Genomic DNA, 26,590 nt, shown 5'->3' on the forward strand with positions numbered 1-26,590 from the left:
AAGACCACCACTGACTAGTCCAAGTGAGAAAGCATTACAAACTTTCTATCTCGTATCATTGTGGAGATGCTCTCTTCATTGCTGTTTTATTGGCTGCCAAGATGACCTTTTTACAGACAGATGAACAATAATGCTAGTCTGTTTATTACAACTGATTGCAAGCAGATGAGAACACTAGAGTCACAAAAATCTAACACAAAGAGTTTAACAGTGCAGCCAGTTGGAAACTCCCTTGGAAAGCCAAACAGCCTTTGTAGGCTATACCACCTCTGTTTATCTGGTAGGCTATGAAATCTACATTTTCTCCACAGCAGATACTCCAATAAAGACCACTCTTTTCTTCTTACCCCTGCAAAGCGTTCCTTACTTATACAGCCCTCAATAACATAAATGAGGTGAGATGGGTACTTTATAAGCACTTAGATGAGTCTGTGGATTTCCTACTGGAATTGGTGGTCCCTGGCTGAGAGAAAATGATCATAATTTGTTAGGGTGGGCAGAATACAGCAGCCCAACAGAGGTGAGGCTGCCACAACTCCATGCCACCAGTTCCAACCAGTAGCGAGGTTGAGTGTGCATTCCCAGCAGGCACACACACGCAAACACATGTGCAGCACATATTCACATACACATGACCAGATATACACAGGCAGACACACAGAGCAGTCACATGAATACCAACAGCTTCTTCCTGTCTCTCTCTTTTGCTGAGCATGGTGGAGGTCTGCTAATGGGGATATATATGTATACACATACAAACCTAGTTAATCTCTCTAGCAGCTGGGCTCAGACACATCATCTGCGCTGTAGCTGTCCCTGGATCCTGGCACCAGGACATGCAGGCCACCAAGTCTTCAGCCCCACTCCACTTGCCGGTACGGACCCCCTCACACAGGCATGTGCACACACATACAGAGCTCCACAGCAGATGAGCAGGACTCCCTTGGTTCCTCCAACAGCCAGCCCCTTGCGTGGTGTCACCCTCAGAGACAGACACACACATGGCTCTCAGACCTTACTATCCACTCACTGAATAGCTTGATAGCACTCATGCGCTCTATCACATACCCTCACTCACTGCAGTTCACTGGCACTACGGACACACAGATCTCAGACCCCTGGTCCCAGTCCAGCTGCTGGCACTTAAGTCCACTCATTCTGGTCTCTCCAGTTGCTGGTACCAATGACACATGGGCCCTCCGACTTGTGGTCTGACTCTAGGTGCTGGCACTTAGACCCTATACTCACACACACCTACAGAATAAAGTCCCTCATCCAGGAAAATACTTAGAAACAGTTTATTAAGAAGAGAGGACATACTGCTGTTCAGGCACAGGGCACAACCAGAGAAATGTATTGACCAGCTGCTGTTTACATATGAGCAGTCCTTTTTATCACTTCATCCCTCTATTTTCACATGCTTGTTCCTTCCCAAAACACCCAGATCCATCCCTTTCCCTACCTTTGGTTCTTGCCCTAAACATCCCGTAATTGTGTAATCCAAAAATGCTCTTCCTCTGCATCCATAATGTGTTCCCTACCTCGAGGCAGCAACCCCCAGGAAGGCCGTAAGGTGCTTCAGCATTGATTCATCTTGATGCATTTCTCTCCCAGGCCATGGGGGTAAGGCTCCCCCAGGACAATCCCAGAAGGGCCCCTTCCTCTGAGTCCTTAATTTGGGTTCCTGCCTGCCACTGTGCCCCTGTGCTCCTTGGTGGTTTGTGGAGATGGGCTTTTCTTGCGCTGATGGCTCCTGTGATGGGGCTAGGAGCAGCCAGGGCAAGTGTTATTGAGGCTCCCCCACCTGCCAATGTCTCAGTGCTACATTGTGGGGTGCAGGCAAGTTTCTAATCACATAAACTAACAGAGTTTATCACCATTACTTTTTAAGCAAGCAAGCAGAGCAATATTGAGTGAAGACAACCCAGAAATTAAAGTAGCCTCTCTCTCAGAAACTGGGATCATCTAGGTTCAAAACTGATTTGCATTTATCAGGCCTCAGCCTTTTTTTTTTTCCTTCCCTTTTTTTCAGCATTTCTCACAATGCTTCCAACTAGACAACCTTGACTTAGAGCCTGGGTAAAGCTGTGTAACACTCCCAAGGTATGTAGTAACTACGTATATCTACCTTGTAAAGATGCAGTTAAAATACAGGTAAGCTAAAAGACACTTTGAACCTAGGCATCACCTAGGTGAATTAAGATCTGGGATCTCTGTTCCATTCAGTTGACTCCTAATCCTTTGTACTAGACCCGTTGCTTCAGCTTTAACCTCTGATTTCTGTTTTCAGCTCCCACCTGAGCCACAAAATTTTCACGCCCTCAGCTGCTTTGGCACAAAACGGGATCCACAGTCGAAGAAAAATTCTTTAGTCTTAACTGAAGCATGACAGCCTATGTGAGTACAAGAAGTTATTTTGATGCTCACACTTGCTACAGACATACAAAATCTGTAATGGAGTGATTGTTTAATTATTATTATTACTGAAAACAAAACAAAAAAACTGCAACAAACATATTCTGTCTCCTCAGAGAAAAAAATGGTTATTCCAGTGATTCTGGATCCCTTGACCAAACTCCAGAGAGTTGCTTAAGACGAAAGAATGTAATGCAAAGCTTAGAAAGACCTGAAGCACTGAAAAGCATAGATTCATAGTTTCCAATTTGCTCATTCAAGCCATTCTTCTAATTCCTGCAAGGAAAGTACTTCCATGTTTGCAGGAACCACCAGCAATGGGTTAAGAAAGGGTTAAATCTACCATAGCCTTCTTGATTCTCTGACCAGTCTTTCAAACAGGAAACCATCCTCTCCACAATTTCATTCATAAATTAACTTCTCTTAAGATCTTGGGGTATTGATAATTTATGACAATATTACAATATTACTACAGCATTAGCATCAGCAGTAGCAAAACAAGACAAATAACCACAGGAGCATTAATATATTAGTAGGGTCCCAGTGTGTAACTGCTGAAGTCATCCTGTGGCTTGCTAAAGAAACTGCTTATCCATAGCAATCTTTCAGTCTGTCACATAATAACTGGTCCTCCCAAGCACCAACAGGATTTTTTTTTTCTTTTTTTTTTTTACAAAATACTTTCTAATCTCAAGAGCATCCAGGAGTTCCTTTGCTGCTTACATCAAACATTCCTGAGCCTCAACATTTGCCATATTCTTTTTCAAATACCCCTGTAATTATGCAGGCTGAATTATATAAGGGCATGTGCCCTGGCTTTCTAAACTCCATACACTTCAGTGACCAAATCACTTCCGTTCACATATAGATTTAGCAATCCTTAAAGATTCCCACAAGAAGAGAAGCAAATGTGTCTGCTAAATGCCTTGTAACTTTTGCTTAACTTAATATTCAACCTAGTTTTCCTTTTCAATCATGGGTTCTCATTGTGAGTTCTCATATTGTGATTACAGGAACCAGTTAAAGGAGCTGGTACCGCACTAGAGGAAGCCAACAGTACCTAGAAACATGGGACTTTGCTACTGCAGCTTCAGGACCAACCAACCACTTTCATTTCAAACTACAGTGCTTATGTAGCATGATCTCAGAACTGTCATCACAAAAGCCTCAGACTGTTTGGGGCACTTACAATTAACATGCTGATGGCTACCTGCAGTCCTACTACAAACCAGGCCAAAGACTTGATATTCCGAGAAGTACATGGCCAGCCATGGGAAGACACGTTCCAGCATTACACTCGCTAGGCTTGTACAGAAGATAGAACATTTTGCTAGCAACACAAGTAAATTCTGTCTCCCTGAGAGCTTGTCTTCACAGGAAAAGGCTTTAGAACAGAAGTTTTCTTACTCTGAAATGTAAGGAATTCCTCTTCTTTACAGCTCTAAAAATTTAGGCTGATTCATCAAGGGATGAAGTAGAAGAAAGCTCCTCTGAGCAGCAAACTGTCAGAGATTTTTGAGAAAAAGGCATCTGTCTTAAGAGTTGTACATACTTCTTTTTTTGCCAACATAGTGATAGCAACGTATGCCCCTAGTGAACCAATGCTTGTATCAACAACAGGGTTATTTTCTAATAAAATTTACCCACTCCCCAAACAAAACAATTTGTTCTACCAAAAAAGACAGTTGTTTTTAAATTAATAAAATTATATCATGCTTAGAGCACATATCTGCATATCTGTTAGCTGAGGATGTGATTGTTTTTCACAATCTTTGCCAACTTAAGCATAAAAATAGAATTTCTCAGTATAAAGCAAGACTGACTGTTTTAGTAAGACTGTAAAAGGATGAGATGCCCTTACCAGATTCTAACCTGCTAATGTGTTCAAGTCTTCTGAGCAACCAGATTGACTGACTCGCTTTTTTTTCAATTAAATACAGTCAAAGCAAAAATGGGCAAACCCTTGCGATTGTTTGAAACAAAAATCAACACTAAACATTGGCAGGATCACAGTTGATAAAAATGCAATTCCTACAAAATGAGTAATACCCACCATGTCACACAGAGGAAATAAATTCAGAGATGTGAGACGCATGTGAGCACAGACAAGACAACCAAGAAACTGCAAGCTTACAGATCTGCAAAAAGGCAACGAAAATAGTGCTGACTACTTCATCAGCATGACCATCTTGGTTCAGAAAACTTTACTGCGAGTTTGCATTACATTGGCATTGTACATCAAAATCTCACATCCAGTTTGCCTCTTCCAAGGACTCAAAGTCATCTACTACAACATGAATTTTCTGTGCAAAATGGGTGGCTATTTTTCTCAGCAATGTCTCAGCGAAACAACTGATTTCAGATTCCCCATGGAGATTACTGAGGTCACACAGAAGAATGTCACAATGATCATCTATGAGTTCCTCCAACAGATCTTCCAACTATTTAGCAAAAATCTTCCTGTTGGTGCTTGGAATATGAGCAACATTGAGAAATTCCAAAATGGAATTCATCAGCAAATTGAAGACTTAGAGATATGTTTGTCAGAAGAGCAATCAAAAGCAAGAAATAGCTTTCAAATATGGATCCTAAAAAGTACTACATTCAGCGTGAAAAAGTACTTCCAAAGAATCACCAATTTCCTAAAAGATAAGCAATACAGTTACTGTTCCTGGGAAGCAGTCCAAATGGAATTGAGAACATGCCTTATAATTTTTGACCGCCTTATGAAAAAACACAGGTCATAAAGAGGTAACATCTTCTATTTTTGGATTCTCTGTAAGAATCTGATAATTTTCCCCTTTTTGATGGCTTTTTAATTTCCACATTTTAATAATTTTCAAATTGATAACTGGGGAATTGGGGCTTGTTTTCAAAAAGCATTCAGTGCTCTAATTTAAACATGTAGAGTACTCAAGTGAAGGGGCATTCAGTATCACCTTTTCTGTAGAAGATAAGCTCTTTAAAAAACAAGTAGATATTGTTTCTCTGTATTCTGTCTTTCCACTATAAAAATTTTTTTTCATCTTTCCACAGAATATGCCATTTGGACACTGCATAGATTTTATTTTTGCTTTACTTCACTAATGAAGAAAAAAGTACAAGATGCAGATATGCATAAGGAAGACAGACCTTCCTGGAGTCCTGTATGCTACAAAGATCTTAATTTATAAAACAGATGAGAATTTTACATGACATGGACTCTTTAAACTCAAAAATAATCTTGAGTAGACTTTCTGAGCTAGAAAAATCACTTCCCAGCTTTGATCTCTATTTTGCAAGTAGCCTCATCTGTAGATCCTATGGGGATATAAACACCATCTTTCTATACAGCATATTCAATAACTACAGCATGGATTTTTAGAATATGTTGGTTCACAACGCTATATAAAATATATATCCATTCTATCTGCTTTGAGATCATAAGCAGACAAGATTAATCTGAAAATATTTACAATAAGGACACACAAGCAAACAAATTTCTTCCACTTCTCTCCCAACTTTCTTTCCTTCATACAGGCAGAGCCAAGCAGTGTTTCAAGTCATCATCTTCATCAGTTTAACTGCTACTAAAGAGACTTTGAATATCGTGCGTCTCAGTAACACTGCCTATATATTAGAAGACTGGACGAGTTCTGACATGGGTTTTTTTCCCCACCTCAGATTTCTAAGTATATCTCATTCCTAAAATACGTTTATCATAAATGGAATATGTTGAGTTGGAATGTAAGAGCAAAAGAATTAAACTATTTCTATGACTGTATGGGACTAGGGAAGAACAAGAAAATATTCTGAAGAAATTCAATGTGCTGTTACCTTTACCTGAGGACAAAATCTCAACATTTTGCCTGAGAAGTTTGAGGTCAGGACAGCAACTTTAGTCCCACACCTGTCTTTTCTTTAAATGTCAGCACAGACTTCAGCAGATATGACTGGACACAACTTTACACATTCTACTAGATTCAATCAATTCTTCCTGAGATTGCAGCATATTTTGGTCAGGTAATGACAGTACCATGAGCAAAAGCCCATGCCCATACAGTGTGGAGAGATTAACTTCCTTCATCAGCTCTTCTGGGGAGGTATTGTCATGAATCTAAAGCAGATATGACTATTAACTCATGCATGCTTTATTGTCAATTGTGACTCACATTTCAGGATGCAGAGTTGTGGGGTTTTTTTGAAAGGGGGAAATAGAGAGGTTGTAAAGCCATACACTCACTAGGTGATAATTTGAGGGATCCAGGTGAACTTAACTGACTAGTGTCAGCTAAGCATTTACAGGGAATAGGTGTTTAAGAACTGCCTATGCTAACTTTCTGCAAAAAAAAATCTTTGCTTTCACAAGTTAATTAAATCTTATATAAGAAAAAAGAAGTTACTGTACACAATATTATTTTCACATTTCCCATCTGGAATTCAGTGTTAACCGTCAATGAGGATACATACACAACTTTCTTTTCTGTGGAAAGAGTTGCACTGTCTGAGACTGAATATGGTCATCTAGCATTTGAAGTCAAATAACTTTAAACATTGACCTTTTCCCTTACAGGAGTATTTAGAAATTATGTACTACAGTTTTCTATGAAAAATTCTAGACTATTGTTGTTACACATAACTTTTACAATTAAACTTTTTGTAAATTTTGTAACTTTTTCTGCTTACTGTAACTACAGACCCAAAGAAATAAAAACATGGCTATTTGTTCAAGTTTTTTTAGATTGCTGTTTTTGATAACAATGTGGATACACACCACTTCAATGTCTACCTTATCAAGAACTCTATTACCACGTCAGGGGGTACTTCCATACAAGAACAAAGGGAAAAAAGACACTAAAATAAGAAAGTGAAAATTACATTCTAAGACTCTTAGAATTAGTACAGAGACAAATTGCAGTTGTCCCAAGATTTACAGCTGGAGTAAAGAATGCATGACCAAAGGGTGAGAAATAAAAAGGAACTTCATTTCTCACAGCCCTCAGCCACACATCTTTGGTTTCAGCACACTGAGATTACCACCCAGTCATGGGCTGGTGTCAAGTCTCCCCATGCTGTTTTAAAAGCCTGTTCAGTACTTCATCCAGTCCCTGATTTAGAGACTGCACTCTCATCTATCTGCTAGCATTTGTTTTAAAACTTCAGAGCTGCATAATTATGATAGATATATTTTCATTTTTTTGCACTCCCAAATGGTAATACATATAAAATTACAAAAACAAAAATCCAAATTACAAAACCAAAACCAATGCTCACCACACTGGGGAAAGATCTGTTTTTAAGATGGGAGAGGTCCTCTGTTACCAAGTACCTGGATATACTGCATGTTACTAGCCATATAATTTGCTACAGTCTTTCTGGATTAAAAACCTGCATCTTTTGACAGCATGAGGGTATGTTCAACCTTCACACAAAAATAGAAAATCCTTTTATTCTGATTGTATATTGGTGTGGTAAGGAAATGCCCTCAACAGCAAAACCAGCAGGTATTTTAAATTAAATCTGAAAACAGATTTCCTAGATCAAACAGATCTTGGAAAGTCTTCACCGAAAAGCTCTTAAAAGGTGTGTTCCCATATGTGTTACAGTTCACAAGACAGGATGGCCCAATTTTACACCCCCACTTCCTCCCTTCTCCACTTTTCAGTCCCACGTTCCTGTCCTCCTCTAACACTTGTTGAACCTTTTCCTGCTAGACCAACAGCCAATTATCCAAACAAAAACAAACAAACAAAATCTATACCTTTGTTCCAAGGTAAAAATTTAAAGTAAAGCAGGGAAGAATGCCCAGTGCATATGAGAACTGGCACAAAAGAGAAAGGGGAGTGCGGCAGCGAGACGCATAACAACCAGAGGAGAACAGTGAGCAAAATCTCCTCTTCTCTTGTTACCTGGTCCAAACTCCTTTAAAAGAGCCTCTCAGTTACTCTGCATATGACTATTGTATCTTCAGCCATACCCACAGTTGATTCGTATGCCTTTTTTCTTTAATGTACTAATGTGCTAATTATCCATCAACAAAGAAGCTTACTGCAGTAGTAAGCTGGTAATTTCTCTGGAAGTAAATTTAATTGTACAGTAGTTAGCAATAAAATTCCAGTTATATCTTAGTCATTTCAGCTTTCTGTCTCCATCTTACCTGCACAGGCCTAAGTCCCTGGCTCAGAAGAGTCTCACAAGATTCATATCTGTCAAAGGTACTACTGAAGCATCTAATCCTAAGATAATAACCTAAAACAGAAAAATGAAAATAACATCGTGTTTTGTCTATAAACTATTCCATTTGAGATCTCAGTTTACCTGACTCATAATAAAGACTGAATATTAAACAAAGAACAGTACCACGTTTTTCCTGTAACATTTTTAAATACTTGCTATTCCAAATGACTCTGTGGTCCATGTTCCCAGGGCGCTTGGCCCTCTCTGCTTCTCTTAGTTTCTGTTCCAGAGCAGAAGTACCTTCCTCAGGGACCTCAAATGATGCTGAGTACTTTGCTGGCAGTTGATAAACATTTATCATGACAGAAATATCAGCAAAGGAGCTGAAGTTGATTTGGTCCAGTCCCAAGTTTCACATCACTCACTAATGCACTCTAAGCAACACCAGCTACTACACCAACACTGCGGCGCAAACAGTATTAAATCATCATTCCAAGCTGTTTGATGCCAAACAACATCATGCTGTTCTGCATCCACCTCCTTTTGCTCTTTAGCACTTTCTGGAACTCAGTATTGCTCGACTGTACCCCTTCTAGCTTGTGTTCCTCTTCTTTCTACCCTACCCCCTTCTCTGAGATGTGCATACTCTCTGTTACAAAAGAACAATTTCCTCCATTTTCTGTAGCAGCAATGCTCTTTTCTGTACCGCACAGAGTCGAGAAACAAAACTATCATAAATGTTGGTCCACTAAGAAGAGTCTGCAAATCTTAGAATAACATGCTTTCCTATGGTGGAAGAGGAGGAAACAGGCTCTCCATCTACCTACTGCAGAGTATCTGGCCCATAAACTCTCCAGTCTGAGAGGAACGTCTGGATGATTTTTTCATGAGTATCCCTCATTATATACAAATTATCTGTGTGTAAAAACACAATTAAATGGCTTGAAGCATAGAAACAATCCTGCTGTCTATATAAGAAATTACTGCAATCTAAGCAGGGGTGGGAAGGATCCTCAACCACCCTTTATCCCTCTGATAAAGGTAACCTGTTCTTGCTCTAACTTGGTTTAGGACACACCCCTGCATCAATAAGAACATTCTGTTTATGAGAGCTGCCCACAACCAGTCCCAAAACAGGTTGATCTGACCATCAGGTGGGAGCAAGAAGGTCTCTACATCTTCAAATGCCAGCTGTCTACAGCTTCAAATTGCCAGAAGACAGACAGATGATGTGCAGGGTCAATCAGCTGCAAGCAGGAATCTCCAGGAGCCCCTGCCAACCAGGACTGCTCTGTGCTTGCATTGCAGCTGTTCTCTTTTAGGCCAACAGTGAGTACTTCTGCAGTTTGCTGGTCCTCACAATGGCAATTACTCATTTCTCAATAACAAGCCCTGGGTCAGCCTCTAAGACACCAGCTGTCAGGTGGTCACATCATGATGCTGCAAAGACTTGCAGAGATTTCAAATCCGGTGTTCCACTAGTGAACAAGGAGTTTAACACAAACCATTTTTCATGAAGCAACCTTGCAAATCAAAAGCAAAATCTGGCACCCTGAGCCTGTCTTTCCACAGCTAAAAGACCTGGCAGATCAGCTGCACGGCAGGTTTCTTGAGACACTCTCTTCACCCTCAACATTAAAAGAACTGCAGCAAAACTGCCAGTTTTAATGGGCTGTGCCTCAGCATTTGCCATGCCAGAAGACAAACACCCAGCCTGTGGTGCTGAGGCTCCCATCTCTTTGCTCAACACGGGTACAACAGGACCATCAGGCAGGGCTCTGGATCTCCCCTCCCTGCCTCAGAGTACAGTGCAGAAAGCAAGCAGGACAAGTGAGCTGGGAGGGGAGTATCATACTGGGTTTAAATAAATACGGTGGAGGGAAAAAGACAATCCAAACCCAAGTCTCACGACTACTTGCCTCTTCCTTTCTCTCTTCAGTCTGCGTGCACCCTTGCCCGCCCGATGCCTGACACAGAGGGCGGCAGGAGCCCCCTGCGCCCTGCCCAGATGCGGCTTTAATCCCACCGGCTCCCAGGCATCCACGGTGCAGCAACAGGTCTGCAGAGCCAGCGGCTCCCTGAGCAAGACCCAGCAAACCCTTGGAGCTCTGGAGGAAAGCACACAGCGACCTACCTTTCGGAGGCAGGGTGGGGACGGGGGAAAGGAAAAAAAAAAAAAAAAAAAGAAAAGAAAAAAGAAAGAAAAGCTCTTAGGAAAAATGCACCTTTCCATGCGCGCCGGGCCAGCCGGCTGCTGTCCCTACACAGTGCCAGTGACCGGAAAGCCAAGCGACCCTCACAGGGGCCGTCACGCCCCCTCACACGGCGCCCACCAGTTTCAGCCAGGACAGGGGGTGGAAATACGCGCACACACCCCCGCCACTTTCGGGAGGACGAGGACCCGAGTCGGCGGATCACAACGGCCGCAGGGGAGCGGAAGACCCTCCCTGTTTGGCAAGTGTGGGCCGCCCCCCCCACGGGGCTGGGAGGAGCTGGGGGGGGGTATCTCCATTTGGGCTGAGCGGGGTGGGGAATGGGTGGGTGGGCAGCCGGAGCGCGTCCCAATCGGCGACTCGCTTGCAGCGGGAAGTTTGTGGGGCGGCGGGACCGACCTCTCCCCTCACAGGGACTGAGCAGTCCACTCACACAGACCGACATCTCCCCTTACATGCACCCGCCCCGCCCCCCTGCCTTACCTGCACCTCTCTAGGTGCCGCTGCCCGCGCCGGTGCGTTCCTCGCCGGACAGCCAGGGAGAGGACGCCGCAGCCCGACACAGCTCCCCAGCTCACCACCAGCCCCGGCGGCGGCAAGGCGCTGCCAGCCGCCCGACCCGCCCCACCCCCGCCGGCCCCGGGCTCCCGCCGCGCGGCCCCACGCGCTCGGCGTGGCCTTCGGTGGAGGCCGCCCCCTGGCGGGCACGGAGCGACCAGCGGCGGTAGCGGCCGAAATGGCGGCGGTGCCCTCCTTCCTGACGGCGAGGGCTGCCGCGGCAGCAGCGGTGCCCGCCCGCGGGGGAGCAGCCCGTTTAGCTCGGGGAGGGGGAGCAGAGGCCCAGCAGCGGCTCCCCTCAGATCCTAGGGCGCCCCGAGGCCTCCCAGCCCCCGCCGAGGCAGCCCCCTTCCCTGCGGCTCCGTCTGAGGGGCAGCCCCTTCACCACGGCTACCGGTAAGAGGCCTAATCCTACTCCGTACTTAACAGAGCTTACTGGAAAACTTACCTCACTTTAGGCAACAAGTGCAGAACTTTGACCAGTTACGGAGCTTGTAACAAGCAGCAGGAAAATCTCAACCCGCACGACCTTCTTTCACAAGGCTTCTCATAGCACACAGTGCTCTGGAGGATTTTGCCCTCCACAGCGGTTTCACTTTACCACATCAGCATAGACCAAAGACCACAGTCCCTTCCCTCAGGGCTGGAGAATAAGATAAATAATCGTATTTGTGTCACTGTTTTATCAGCTAAAGGGATTTTTGGTTTATCTTAAACCACGGTGTTTATGGGAGTAGGCTGATACACAAGCATTCGTATTGCTAAATCCAGCTTTGCAGTTACATTGATTTGACTGTCTCAGTAGGAAAAAGACCCCCAACCATCAAACACTTTTTTTTTTTTGTTTACAGAATGTGGAAAAAGGTAGTGGCCACTTGGGAGGAATGTAGGGATGTAGTCAGAGAATGTAGGGATGCAACAAGGAAGGCTAAGGCCTACTTGGAATTAAATCTGGCAAGGGATGCCAAGGACACCCAGAAGGGCTTCTTCAAGTACATCAGCAGTAAAAGAAAGACTAGAGAAAATGTGGAGCCTCTACTGAATGAGGTGGGTGCCCTGGTGATGAGGATACAGAGAAGGCAGAGTTACTGAATGCTGCCTTTGCTTCAGTCCTTATTGCTAAGGTTGGCCCTCAGGAAACCCAGACCCTGGAGGTAGGAGAGAAAGTCTGAAGAAGGGATGACCTTCCCTTGGTCGAGGAGGATTGGCATAGAGAACAATCTAGGCAAACTTGACACTCACAAATCCATGGGCCTCGATGGGATGCACCCATGAGTGCTGAGGAAGTTGGCAGATGTTATTGCTATGCCACTCTCCATCCTCTTTGAATGGTCATGGAGAATAGGAGAGGTGCCTGAGGCCTGGAGGAAAGCCAATGTCACTCCAGTCTTCAAAAAGAGCAAGAAGGAGGACCCAGGAAACTACAGGCCAGTCAGCCTCACCTCCATCGCTGGAGAGGTGATGGAACAACTTACTCTGGAGGTTTTTAATAAGCATGTGAGGAAAAGAAGGTTATCGGGACTGGTCAGCATGGATTCACCAAGGGGAAATCATGCCTGACCAATCTGATAGTCTTCTACGATGGCATGACCAGCTGGGTGGATGAGAGGTGAATGTTGTACAACTTGACTTCAGCAAGGCTTTTGACACTGTCTCCCATAACATCTTCATAGGCAAACCTAGGAAGTGTGGGTTGGATGGATGGACAATGAGGTGGGTTGAGGGCTGGCTGAATGGCAGGGCCCAGAGGGTTGTGATAAGCCGTGCAGAGTCTAGTTGGAGGCCTGTAGCTAGTGGTGTGCCCCAGGGGTCAGTACTGGGTCCCATCTTATTCAACATATTCATCAATGACCTGGACAAGGGGACAGAGAGTACGTTCAGTAAGTTTGCTGACAATAGAAAACTGGGAGGAGTGGCCAACACAGCAGAGGGCTGTGCTGCCATTCAGTGAGATCTGGGCAGGCTGGAGAGTTGGGCAGAGAGCAACCTAATGAAATTCAACAGGGGCAAGGGAGGGTTCTGCACGTAGGGAAGAACAACCCTAGGTACTAGTACAGGTTATGGGTTGATCTGCTGGGAAGCAGCTCTGCAGAGAAGGATGTGAGAGTCCTGGTGGACAACAAGTTCTCCATGAGCCAGCAGTGTGCCCTTGTGGCCAAGAAGGCCAATGGTACCTGGGGTGCGTTGAGAAGAGTGTGGCCAGCAGATCAAGAGAGGCTATCCTCCCCCTCTGCTCTTCCCTGGTGAGGCCACATCTGGAGTGCTGTGCCCAGTTCTGGGCTTCCCAGTTCAAGAAGGACCAGGAACTGCTGGAGAGAGTCCAGCGGAGGGCTGTGAGGATGATGAGGGGACTGGAGCATCTCTCGTATGAGGAAAGGCTGAGGGAGCTGGGTCTGTTTAGCCTGGAGAAGCGAAGACTGAGAAGGGATCTCATCAATGCTTATAAATATCTAAAGGATAGGTGACAAGAGGATGGGGCCAGAGTCTTCTCAGTGGTGCCAAGTGACAGGACAAGGGGCAACTGGAGCACAGGAAGTTCCATCTCAACTTGGGGAAAAACCTCTTTACTCTGAGGGTGACCGAGCACTGAAAGAAGCTGCCCAGAGAGGTTGTGGAGTCTCCTTCTCTGGAGATATTCAAAACCCACCCGGACGCGATCCTGTGCAACCAGCTCTAGGTGATGCTGCTTTAGCAGGGGGGTTGGACTAGATGATCTCCAGATGTCCCTCTCAACCCCTACCAGTCTGGGATTCTGTGACATTGTCAAAGCTGAGTGTATATATACACACAGCTTGCACAAAAAGCTCTTTCTTTTTCATGCCAACAAAGACTTCAGGGTCTTACACTTTCCCATCTGACCCATCTTTTTGACTAAAAAAAAAAAGGGGGGGGGGTGAGGGCGATAGGCAAAGATAGTAACAGTAGAAACCCACTTCAGTGCCATCCAACTCAAAAGAAAATGGCTGTGTGCCAAACTATTCTTAAGCAGAAACATTTCAAACTCCAAAGCATTGCTCACTGAGTGGGAAATCTCATTTTCACTAAGGCTCAGTAAACAAAACCCAATTCCCACTCTTTTCAAGCAGCAGAAACCCACAAGGAACTATACAGCCTAATGAAGATGCAAGACAGAGAGCTATGCAGAATCGAAGGTGTTGGGAGCAGAACAGCATGGCAAGCGTTGACACCCGTCCCTGGGGACTGGTCACTCTCTCCTCTGGAGGAATTGTGTCTCAGAAAGCATAGGGGAGAGGGCTGCCCACTTCACAGGTTTGCCAAAGATTGCAACAAATCGGCTAGATTTGTTGAAGACTGGTGGTGCCTCCTTTCCCACAGTGAAAGGCAAAGGAAGGTAGCCTCTTTTTTCCCCGCTGTGCAACCCAGCTGTACCATCACAGAAGGTCCCAGCTTCTTTCTTCCTTCAAAATGGGATATGGAGTGGGGCAGCAGCTCCCATTTGGCAGAGGCAAAGCAGAACCTCAGCTGGACTCAGGGAAAGGCTGAATCTGTGGCCTCTTAGGTGAGAGCTTGGCTTAGGACTACTGGCTACCAAACCAGAGAAAAAAACGGTGAGTGGGTAACTAAGAAGTTGCCAGCAGTTTGTGACTGGTGGGGAGATTGAGTTGCTTGGAGGAAATACCTTATTGCAACTGATTAACTGTGCTTTCCAAACATGTGCAAATAAAGATAGTGGAAGCAACCCTTGTACCTTCATAAACACAGCAAGAACAGTCTGAGAAGTGACACTTTTTTGACACAATTTTTTTCGGTTTAGTGTGGCAGCCATTAGGTGTTTCTCACAGAGTTATCTGAACAAATAGCAGCAGAAATAATCTTCTTTCTGATAACAGAATGAGCAGAACTGCTTTTTATCTTATTACCAATTGCCTACTTTCAAGCAGGGAGTCAGTCCTTTCTTTTTCCTGAGCTGCAGCCTGGTTTGACATTGCCATTACTGTATCTCAGATCACTATGTAGGAAGTGGAAGACAGTAAAAACAACTGAATGACCTACACAAGCTATAGTCTTACTATTGTCCCAGTATCCCCAACATTTAAAGCCTCTAAGTGCTGCATGGAAAGATGTTTTAAAAATGCAGTAGGTCCAGATAGACTGTCTTTGAGGACAGCATTCTCTTTTCTGTGATTCATAATCATTAAAGCATATTAAGAACCTGCCAGCTTTGCCTAGGAAGAATTTATTTTTGGTGACAAACTAGAGTCATCCAGAACGGACAAGCTACAGACAATTTTTTCCTGAACTTCAATCCATAACCCCTTTCACAAATTTCTGTTAGCATACTCCAGCAAGAGGTGAAAGGGACAAAGTGCTTAAAGGCACTTCAAGGACAGTTGACGTTCCGAACAGGAAGATGCTTACCTCACTTCTCTGTAGTCATGTTGTATGCTACATCATTGTCACGTTTACCAGTACACTCAATGGAAGTTGCTCCTTTGCTGCTGGGAGAGAAGCCAGAAACTAGGACTGTGAACCCTATCAGTCAATTTACTGCAGCAGAATTTAATCAGGAATCAATTCTGTGATATATGCCCTATTATTCTAAGCACATACAGCAAAGATGCTGAACTCAAGAGTCTTTTCTTTTCCTACCACACAAAAAGCTCAAGAAAAAAAGAGGGGGGGGGAAAAAAAAAGAGCAGGTCTTCAGATTATTTGTTGTCAGTACAAGCAAACTGAAATGCAATTTAATTCAGCATCAAATGGTTGAGGGCTGCTGAGTATATTCCACTGTTGGGAATCCAGAATGGAGAAGGACACAGATGGAGCAGATCACAGTGGTACAAACAATTTAAACTAGCAGGAGCAACCTTTGTGATGTTGCTGTGTTTGGTGCTGGATGTGGTTGGATACTCTGAAAGGATCAAGATCTTGCAAGTGAAGCTTACAAGGGTTATTTTCCTATGGCTTTTTTCTGTCTGGTTTTTGATTTGTTTTGGGGTTTTGGTCCTGATATGACTAAATTCATGTTGCCTTCTTGGTAGATCACAAAGTTTGTGTACATCTATTTGTCTATCCTGACATAATTTGCATAGGAGTTGCCGGAACATACCATCTTTGAGATTTGTACCCTTTAATCAATTTTACAGAACTGGTTAGCAAAATCAAAATTGATCTAGGGACAGTGAGAAGAACAGAAACATGTATACAATCAAGATGCTATCATAGATTCTGCTTTCTTGGGAAAGCAGGATAAAATTAGAGCCTGCCTCATCCTCTTTCCTTATTCAAGTGGCCAGCTTATGGTTTTGATTTGAATCTATGGATTCAAATAGAATATAGAAATATAGAAATTGCTATGGATTTGTTAAATCCAATTTAAACTTAGATATAATTTTTACACTCATCTGCCTCAAACTTAGTGATTTAGTTTTATATCAAGGCTGTGAATCAGCTTAAACCAAGCCAAAGAAGGCCATGGCTAAATACGGGATGGTGAATCAACTGGGGTATTAAAGAAGTTATTGTCCATGGGAGCTTATTGCCTCCCATTTGGTGATGATTAACACTGCCAAAGCTGAGTCTGCTTTACTGAGAAATAAAGCGTCTTCTTTAACCTCAGCCACTGTCAATGGCAGTTGAGCTGATTTTGCACTGAAGTAGGTTATAGCAGGCTGTCATGTCAGGGACTGTCGACAGGGGAAGCTTCAAAGTAGCATGACTAAAAAAAACCAAACAACTTGGAAGTGTAAATTAAACCACTCAATCTGTTTTTGAAGCAAGTATGTCTTTGTGTTTACCAGCACTCATTCTGTGTGTATTAGGATTGGCATTACTACTGACTATAAGTTACAGAGCTTTACTGAAAACACAGGACTATGCCATGCTATACCCTCTCAGCATATAGCCAGTGACGTGTAACTGAGCTGCTATCAGAGGTATTGTGTTTGAAAATTCTCTTACAAGTTAAATAAAAAACACTTTTTTTTTAAATAAATTTTTTTCAGCTAATAGCCAGGGTACAAAGGGTGCCTTGTGATGTGACGAAGGAAGGAAGGAGAAGAGATTACAGCAAAGTGCCATAATAGAATATGCCTACCTTTTTACCATTTTTGGCTCAGTGACTTAGATGTGTTTATGCAGCAGAATATCTTGAAAGAAGAAAAAGAACACTGTGTACCCTTCATATCTATATAGGTGATCTTCCTCTATGGTGACCTTTAAAAGCGTTTTCCTCTTTTTTTAATCACCAGCATGACTTGGCTCCCCTGTGCCATCTATAGAAAAATGATATAGCAAAAAAATTGAAAACAGACAAACAAAAAAATCAACACAGAGAATCAATCAATGAAATTCTGGATAGGTTAAAGCCACAGTGTGTGCAAAATTAAATATACTTTCTCATAGGAATATATTTCCCTGAACTCCTTTCTGTTGGTAGACCATAGAGTACTTCACATCAGTATTTATCATGACTGGCTCATGATTTCAACAGCTCTTCATTGTTCACAGCATTAAGTTCTGACTTAAGCCCAAATTACTGCACCAAAAAGACCTGCTGCCATAAAGACAAATTCCACACAGTAATCCTCTTTCACACCATATTATCCCTTTGAAATTCCTATGTATGGCACAGATCTAGCATAGTTGCTTCTGAAATAGTTCTGGCAGCATAAAGAGTATTCACCAACTCAGGCAACAGGTTGGCCTACAGCATCTTGGTCTGCAAACGGCTGTAGCTGCACTGCTGCAATGTCTGCATCTGTGTTGAAGGCATGCTGATGTTGCTGAGGGACAATCTGCAACAGGGCCAGATCTGCTCTCTCAGCAGCAGGTGCCACCACTCTATGGCTCGCACCTGCTGCTGGAAACACATGCGTCTCTTCCACACCTTCATTCCTAGCTTTTTTTCTACTCCCTAGCCACCTGCTTTACATGGCCAGAACAACTTGGACCCAAAAGTGTGGTCTCCACCCCACTCCCATGTGGGACTGATGGACAATTCACCCTCCCCACCATACTTGTGTGTTCCTGTAATTTCAAATAGAAAGAGACTGTTTCTTTCCAATAGAAAAAAAAAAAGATGGAGAATTTATTTTTTTTTTTATTATGGCAATACATCTAATATGCTTTCAGATGCTGTAAATATTCATAATAGAAAGTCTAAATACTCCGAAGTCCCTAGACTCACATGTTACTGTGTGGTTTTTTTTAAATATGGTGAATATACATTGAAGTTGTTGGCATTAAGCAGAAATACTACATCAGTAAATCTTCTCTCTGTTATATTTATGAACTGTGCCACCAGGCCTGATTTTGCACTTATTCCAAAGCATCACACCCTGGAAATCTCCCACTGATATACCTGGTAAAGGATCATGGTTTAGCAAGGGGGATTTCAAACAGTGTCTTTGTTGTCATGAGTGAACACAGAATCAGCTTTTTCATATATTAACTTATTTTAATTTTTTTTTTTTTTTAAACTTAAGATGACATTCTGCAATTTGGAGATGTTCCAGCATATGTGGTATGGTGGCAAGCAGGAGCAGTGAATATAGTGATATAAAAAGCAGTGTAAGACTAGCTTTCTTATGGGTGGCTCACAGGGCATCTACAACCAGCTCCTGCATAGTGGCTACTACTTGCAATCAGAGCTCAACATTCCCAGACCTGACCAGAGGCAGGATGCGAGAAGGGAAGGTACAGGAACTCTGAATAAAGCCATTGGATGGCCCCAGACAGCTTCATTAGGGCTAGAATCCTTTTTTGTTGATGTTGGCCAGAGACTATGATGATCCTGTCAAAAGCCTATTTTCTGGTTCAGTGATTCAGAAAGACAGCTATTCCCTCTGCTCATTGTCCTGATAATTATAGTTACCTATAGAACAATTCATTTCCAGCAGCTAAATGGTATCACAAAGAACATTTGGTGGCCTCGCTGTGGTGCCAGAGGCCTGAGCACGTTTTGGTGTGTACATGCCATTGGTTGCCTGCTTTTACTCCAGATCTGTCATAACTGCCTCAAGACTGTGGTGTCTAGGCTGAAAATTTGGTGCAAGAAAATAGACGATCTTTAACTGAGGTCTGATGCTGGTGATAACCCATGGGTAGGATACTCAAATACAGTTATTGGGTCAAAACCCATAGCACTGTCTCATGGAAGGAGTCCTGTTTTGTTTGGAAGGGAGCTGACCACCAGACTAAATTTGCTGGTGGTTTCAGGAACGAAAGAGAAACACTGCTGAGGTCAGAGACCTGCATTAATCATCTTGTTTACCTCTGCTTCCTGCCTGTTTCTACTCATCTGTGGGGTATTCTCACAGGTTTCTGAGGTTGATGGGGAGATGCAGGGACTTGTGTATTTCTACAGTAAAGCAATCTCTTTAGTGTTTGCTAAGCAGTGTGAGTGATGCTAAAATTAAGGAGGAAACACAGTACCTAGAAGGAAGAGGCAGTATGTGACCAAGTTATTTGCCTTGCTTCTGCATTAAGAAAACTTTCCTAGAACTCTCCAATGCAAATTATAACCCCTCTGCTGGCATTAGGTAATGCCTTCCAGATTTTATCTTGAAGCACATGGAAACAATCTTAGCAGCATAAACCAAGAAAATCTTCCACTTCTAGCAATGAAGAGAGTATACATTTATATGATGGTGACCAAGAGTGGAACTCAGTGCCCTTTGTCCCTTTGAGATTAGAATATTGTTTGCCATTCCTACCCAGCAAAAAGTAAACAGCAAAATCCAGTTACTGTTTCTTCTAACTCAAACACTGCTCAAGGCTTCTCTCAGGACAATGGTTGTATTCAAGCTGCTCTCTGAACTTAATTCTGCTCTTACAATTGTGAGCTCTCTTAGGATTTATTTGCCAAAAAATGTGTGAATCAGAAAGTGCTATAACCTTACTGCATTTTGACAAAACAGAGGTCCCTCCCTTTTATTTTTTTTTAAATGCTTGCTTCCTCTCCCCTTCACCTCCAATAAAGCAGAAATAATTTCAGCTCAGGATTAAAATAGCAAATTGCTCATTGTTTCAGAAACTGACAAAAGGCACAAAAGATAGCCTTCAAATGCCAAGGCTTTTCAGCTAATGTGACCACCTAAATGGTTAAGATTGCTTGAAGATAAACAGCAGAAACAGTGCTTTCCTGGAACTAGTGGCAAAATTATATCTCCTCCTGGGATTGCTATAACATTAATGTAACATGAAGGCACTCTGCCATGTCCACAAAGGACACATTGGTTCAGTTTCCAGCTCCATTAAGAGCTGTTTGATTGAGGATTTTGTTTTCAACCCCTCAAGTCACATTACAGAAAAGGCACAGCCAAAACCAGCTTTCCCCAATGATCCCATATAGCTGAAGGATAGAATTGTGATCTCTGCAACAGGTGAAAACCATTACAGCCTTTAGAGCACCAGCCAGGACTAGCTGAATGCTGGTTAGCCTGAGGACATCAGCTGAACTAATGACGCAAGCCCTGCAAAATGGATGTCTCTCTTTCAGCCCTTGCTGGCAGTGTTTTGTGAGAGGACGCAATTTCTTCAGGAGAGAAAGCAGAGAGATCTCCAAGTAACATCAGCCATCAGACGAGCTGGTATTCCCACTTAGGCCCAACCTACCCACCAGCACGCTGTAGTAGGAAATGTGAAAGACAAATGTTCTGTTTACCATAAGACACACAGAGATGAAAGAAAGATATAGCTACAGTGCTATGGAAAGGGGCAAGGGGAGCATCACTCATACTCAGAATCCAGCTTGGCTCCTTCCTGGTGTACAAGAGCTACTTAAAGTACTCCCCTAAGCATGGCTGCTACTAGATCTGTCACCAAGTTTTCTCCTGATCTATTTCCCTCCACTCTTAGAGGCTCCCTGTGGAACTTCTCAGCTGCTGCTTAAAGGTACCCTGATCCCTCCTCCGCCTTAGAGCAGGCCATCAAAGGACCGTATGCAAAGTCACTCAAACTACCCTCTTTGACCAAGTTCCCAGTGATCCCAGTACTTAATAGGGAAGTTATACCCCTTTTTGAACGCACTCTGAATTATGTTTCATGCAAAACCCAGTAAGTCCATGCTGTATTATCTTGGCCTCCCATTACAGGTCAAATACCTTAGGAAAGAGAGAAAAAAAATGGAAATTGTACGGAATTTCACTACTCTTTAAATATTTCAACGACATTTTGAAGGGAGACCCACCATGAACCAATGTCTGCCATGCTTTGTCACTAAACACTTGAAAACATATGTAACACAGAAAAGTTCATGGTAGCTCTTGGATACTATGTGTTACAAATGACACATCAGAACAGTCTGGGTGTGAACATACACTTTAAAAAGACCCACATACACAAATGATAAATATTTTTGCTTGGTGCTTAATCTTACCTGTTGAGTGTTGACATAGCACTTTAGCACTTTTCAGAAAGATGTATATGCAACTGGAAAAGCTGTAGATTAATGTTGTTTCAGGTTTGGGCTGGCCTATTCCCTGCCTAGCCCTAATTTCTCCTATTTAATGACACCATTTGGATGTCAAAGCTAATTTGGAACCTGGCAGCCCACTTATCAAGTGGGACTTTATGACAGGAGAGCATTACACTGCTGCTCAGACAGCTGCACTGGCTGCCTGGAAGCCTCTGGGGAAAATTCAGAGCTTTTAAGGCTGTAATTGTTTTGGATCTATGTTACTTTATCAGCAGAAGAGGCACTCAACTTTGAGAAGCCTTGATATAAAAAGAGAAGTGGATGGCAAGGACACTTGGATATTCAGGTCTGTTTATCCCCAGATTGAACTCCCAGATGTGTTATTAAAGCTTATTTTCCAGTCTGATAACTGGGAGAGGGAAGGTTAGGAGAAGCTCTTTGCAGCATATAATCAGTTTAGGTGCTAAGTGCAGTAGCATTAACTGGTAGAATATATAGATAATGAAATTCTGTTATTTTGAAAATTATTATAAATTAGGAAGACTATTCAATCATTGGAAAGACTTTTCTGGTGTTTATGTCTTGTAAAAATAAAATATACTCTTGGAAGGTATTCTCTGAGGGCTCAACAAATCCAGAGCACTAAATAGCTTAAATTTTAATTCAGACTTATATGACAACACAGACCGTGGAGCACAGTCATGTGTTTCTCTTTAAAAATATTAAGTTACTATACCCTTATTTCACTCTCTTGTCTAAAGGTAACACTACCATCTTCCATACAAGGAAGGTTGCCTTAGAGGCCACAACATGCACAAAGTGCCAGTTCAGTGAAAAAGATGCACTTGCTTGAACAGCAGGCATCAAGACGAGTGGGCTGATGCCTCAAAAAGAGCTCAGACCCCTGCATGCCGCAGTGGGAGCAGAAGTATTAATGTTCATTCTTTAACTGTCACCAGGTTCTCTTGTTCGGCCTGAAGGCTGCATCCTCAGTGCATTTTGCATTTCAGCGTCCCACAGGGACGTGTTGGCTAACCTTACATGCACTGGCTAGCAGAGCAGAGTAATTTTTTTCTGTCTGTGCTCTTTTTCACCGGGTAGATCTATAGGAACACCCAGAAGAACACAATAACTCTTCATTGAGCATACAGCAATATCACCTGGGCCCTACAAAGTTTTGCAATGTTTTTCCTACCACAGCAGATGAAGGAAAGGCCCAGTCCTGCCTTCAAAAGTACACAAGATACTCCTTCGTAAACTAAAGGAATCAGGTAAATACAGCTCTAAACACAGTTAAAACACAAGGCTTACATTTTCCAAGGTGACTGTCTCCTTCAAACAACATCAAGGATTCACTTGGTAATAGAGGCAGTATTCATAGCCTAAAAATCTCTTCTTAAGCACATAAGTTCCTTTTTTAAATTAAGTTACTAGCTTTAATAATAGTCCCATCTCTCAGAGCACCAATTTCATGACCACAGGTAAAATATGATGTACTTATTTATTAAAGAGCAGGTAGCAGCACACCTCTTCATCTCCCTGAGATATGGAAATGTGGGCTAATCCATCACAAGATAAGACACTGCATTCCAGCTAGTGAAAAGGAATAATGGAAGGGAGGGGGAATGCATTTCAAAATACAGAGCTAGTCTAGACATCCCTGTGGATTATCTGCAGTGGTACAATTTGCCTAGGAAATACAATTCTCTAAGGAAAAGCAGAAGTGTTTGAATAAATGAAATAAAATGTGCGTAAGTGGGCCCTGCCTGCCTGCATGCAGAAATCTTCTTGGTGTAACCCCAGCAGCATTCTAACGACTTGAGTGTGAAGCCCTGTCCAGACACTTTAATTTGTTTTCAGGGTGACTAAATTACCAATGTTTATGTAAATATACTCCCAGACTAGATAAACTAATCACTGGTTATCCATATCCAGGTGGCCGAACAACCTTTTACGTCAGTCTACTGGGATGGACTTCAAATCACACTGAACATAAGAGGAAAGTGAAGAACAAAACTCAAGTTGCAGTTCCCAGTGCCTTTTTGCACCTTAACTGAGAAATCTCCATCCACACTATTCTGTCCTTGCTGACTGTGCAGTACATGCACAGTAAGGTAGAGAATGTGGTAGAGCTTAAATTCCTTCCATCCATAGGCACATGACACAAAAAAGACAGTCCTTTCTGGTACTGGAAACCCCCAGTGGCCTCTGAGTCAGAGACTTTATACTCTAGAAAAAAGATTTGAAAATGCAGAGAACAAACATCGATGCTAGCCCCAAAGTCTGCTTATGTATAAATTCCATATGCATTTTTAATCACACATACTTCTATTGCCATTTTTTGCTAAACTGATGCAAAATGTTCCTGTTCCTGTTATCATGGAATACAATCTCGCAGTTTTAGTTTCTAGGAAGTCGGTGTGGGACCACTGGTTTTGCTCACCAAGTTCCATCATGATTTTCAGATTAATGCATAGTCCCCTGAGCTTCTCTGAATCTGCTGGATCCAAAGAGAAGTGTCTTTTAAATCCAATCAAACCATAAATTCAGCGAGGTTTTCATTGCCTAATGAAGATCTTGAGGTGAGCCAGCTCATGACAAAACATTTTTTACAGGTACCTCCAAAGTAAAGAGACAGAAGAGGTATCTGCAACACCCTGAAAGTGATGTCCATTTACAACCAGAATCCAGACTGTGAAATCCCAACTCCACCTCCTACAGAGAAGGAGGAACCAAAGGAGGAGTCTGAAAATTGCTTTTGTATTCCCTCAGAGACAAAGTTTTCTTGATGTATTTTTCCAGGTGTATGTCATTCTGGAGTGTTTCTGATTTTATATACACTAAATAATTTTCATGAATTACTTGAAGTGGGAGATGGTTCCATGAGAACTGCTCCAGTCCAACAGATTCTGTGATCGTTGGATCTGAATGGGGTCCAAGGGTAGAGTAAACTGCATGCAGAAACATGCAAGGTTTCAGACTGTCTGAGATTAAAAAAGAGAAATTTTGTTTTTTCTTTGAGACTGCCACACTCAAGGCAGTAACACTCCTTGTAAAAAACAACACAGTATCAAAAATGTCCTTGCAAGCTTTGATATGAAAGAAGCTTAAGAGAAGTTACTTCCATTTCAACTTCCATTAGAACTTTCACAGTTTGGCACTTGCTGTATACACAATGAAGGGCAAACAAGGTAATCTCAACTGAAACAGCTTTTACAAAGAATTGTTTTTCTGGTTGTGCTGGTTTTGGCTGGGACAGAGTTAATTTTCATCATGGCAGCTGGTAGGGGCTGTGTTTTGGATTTGTGCTGACAACAGTGTTGATAACACAGGGATGTTTTCGTTCCTGCTGAGCAGTGCTCACACAGAGCCAAGGCCTTTTCTGCTCCTCACACCACCCCACCAGCGAGTGGGCTGGGGGTGCACAAGGAGTTGGGAGGGGGACACAGACAGGACAGCTGACCCCAACTGACCACAGGGATATCCCATACTGTATGACATCATGCTCAGCATATAAAGCTCATGGAAGAAGGAGAAAGGGGAGGACATTCAGAGTGATGGCATTTGTCTTCCCAAGTCATCGTTACATGTAATGGAGCCCTGCTTTCCTGGGCATGGCTGAACATCTGCCTGCCCATGGGAGGTGGGGAATGAATTCCTTGTTTTGCTTTGCTTGTGTGCAGCTTTTGCTTACCTGTTAAACTGTCTATGTCTCAACCCATGAGTTTTCTCTTTTACCCTTCCGATTCTCTCCCCCATCCCATCGTGGGGGGAGTGAGCGAGCGGCTGTGAGGTGCTTAGGTGCTGGCTAGGGTTAAACCATGACACTGGTTTTGTTTAGTTGCATATACAGGCAACAGAATCACTCCAAAAAATGAGAATTCTGTCGTATTTGTTTTCTTTTTGTTCACATGCTGATTTTTTTTTTTTTGCTAGTAATTGTTTTACAAAAACTGTTACAATGTTTTAGTTCTCATCTCACTGTTTCTAAGTGCCCTAATGAAAACTAGTTATATGGCAGATTTCCAGGAAGGTAATTAGTAGGAGTCCTGTTTACTTACACCTTTACCTTCTGCTTCTGTTTCCCCTTCCCTTCCTCCTGAATACCACTATGGCCAGTAAAGGGAGCAGAGAAGCTGGTTATCAGAAATAAACATGTCACCTCACATCAGAAAGATTCCAGAGTGACTGTGTGAGGACTTTTGCTACGCAGCCAGCAGGGCTCTGTGCTTAACAGAAGGGCTTAACTGCAAGTTAACTGTAAGGGAGGAGGACAGTGAAGAACTTAGACTGGTCTTTTTCCTGCACTGACTGAATAAAGATCAGTGTTATCGAAGCACCACAGAGTTTCATTGCTGGTTTTGTGTGTCCAAATGAGAAATCCTGTCATTAGCTGATTATTAATGACATGTTTGCATCATCAAGGCTATGAAATACTATGCTGTAGATATGTCCTCTAGACCAAAGCCTAACTCTAGAGCAAAGTCTAGCTTTCTTACTGGCAAGCCATGACTTGGCTCATACTGTCATTGGGACATGTCTGTACTTGGGACAAAATACAGCTGTTTTGTTAATTAAAATTTTCTACTTTCAGGACCGTTTTCTGCTACTCTGTAACCCAGAACACCATTAGGAGCAGTTATCATACACTCCCAAGAAAATAGCAAAAGAAATGTCTCCTATAGAGAAATAACTTAGTAAAGAAAACCAGTATTAAAACATAGCAGACCTTGAATAATTCCTGTTCTGGACCATCTTTAGCTGGCTTCAAGTGGCTCACCACAATGACTTAACACTGATTAATGAGGTATAAACCTCATCACCTTTTATCTCTGCAGCTGTCTACCTGTAGAGTCATTTGTGCTCA

The 26,590-nt window shown here is 42.8% G+C and overlaps 2 protein-coding genes and 1 long non-coding RNA gene across 5 annotated transcripts in view; 2 read left to right on the plus strand and 1 right to left on the minus strand.

Moving 5' to 3' along the window:
• Window positions 1-11,443, minus strand: part of MOB3B (MOB kinase activator 3B) — a 97,527-nt gene extending 86,084 nt beyond the window's left edge. For all 3 annotated transcript variants that reach the window (XM_075740478.1, XM_075740479.1, XM_075740477.1), the window contains exon 1: window positions 11,268-11,443. The gene's annotated coding sequence lies outside the window, so the exon portion shown is untranslated. The remainder of the gene's footprint in view (window positions 1-11,267) is intronic.
• The window catches only part of LOC142599434 (uncharacterized), a 209,675-nt gene that overhangs the window by 108,543 nt on the left and 74,542 nt on the right, over window positions 1-26,590 (plus strand). The window lies entirely within an intron of this gene.
• IFNK (interferon kappa) lies at window positions 4,596-5,562 on the plus strand. Its single transcript, XM_010302672.2, has 2 exons — window positions 4,596-5,166; window positions 5,452-5,562. Exon 1 carries the CDS (start codon window positions 4,596-4,598, stop codon window positions 5,160-5,162), a length of 567 nt encoding a protein of 188 aa, XP_010300974.1. The 3' UTR covers window positions 5,163-5,166; window positions 5,452-5,562.

Source organism: Balearica regulorum, chromosome Z (assembly GCF_011004875.1).
Source record: "Balearica regulorum gibbericeps isolate bBalReg1 chromosome Z, bBalReg1.pri, whole genome shotgun sequence".
Lineage (NCBI taxonomy): Eukaryota > Metazoa > Chordata > Aves > Gruiformes > Gruidae > Balearica > Balearica regulorum.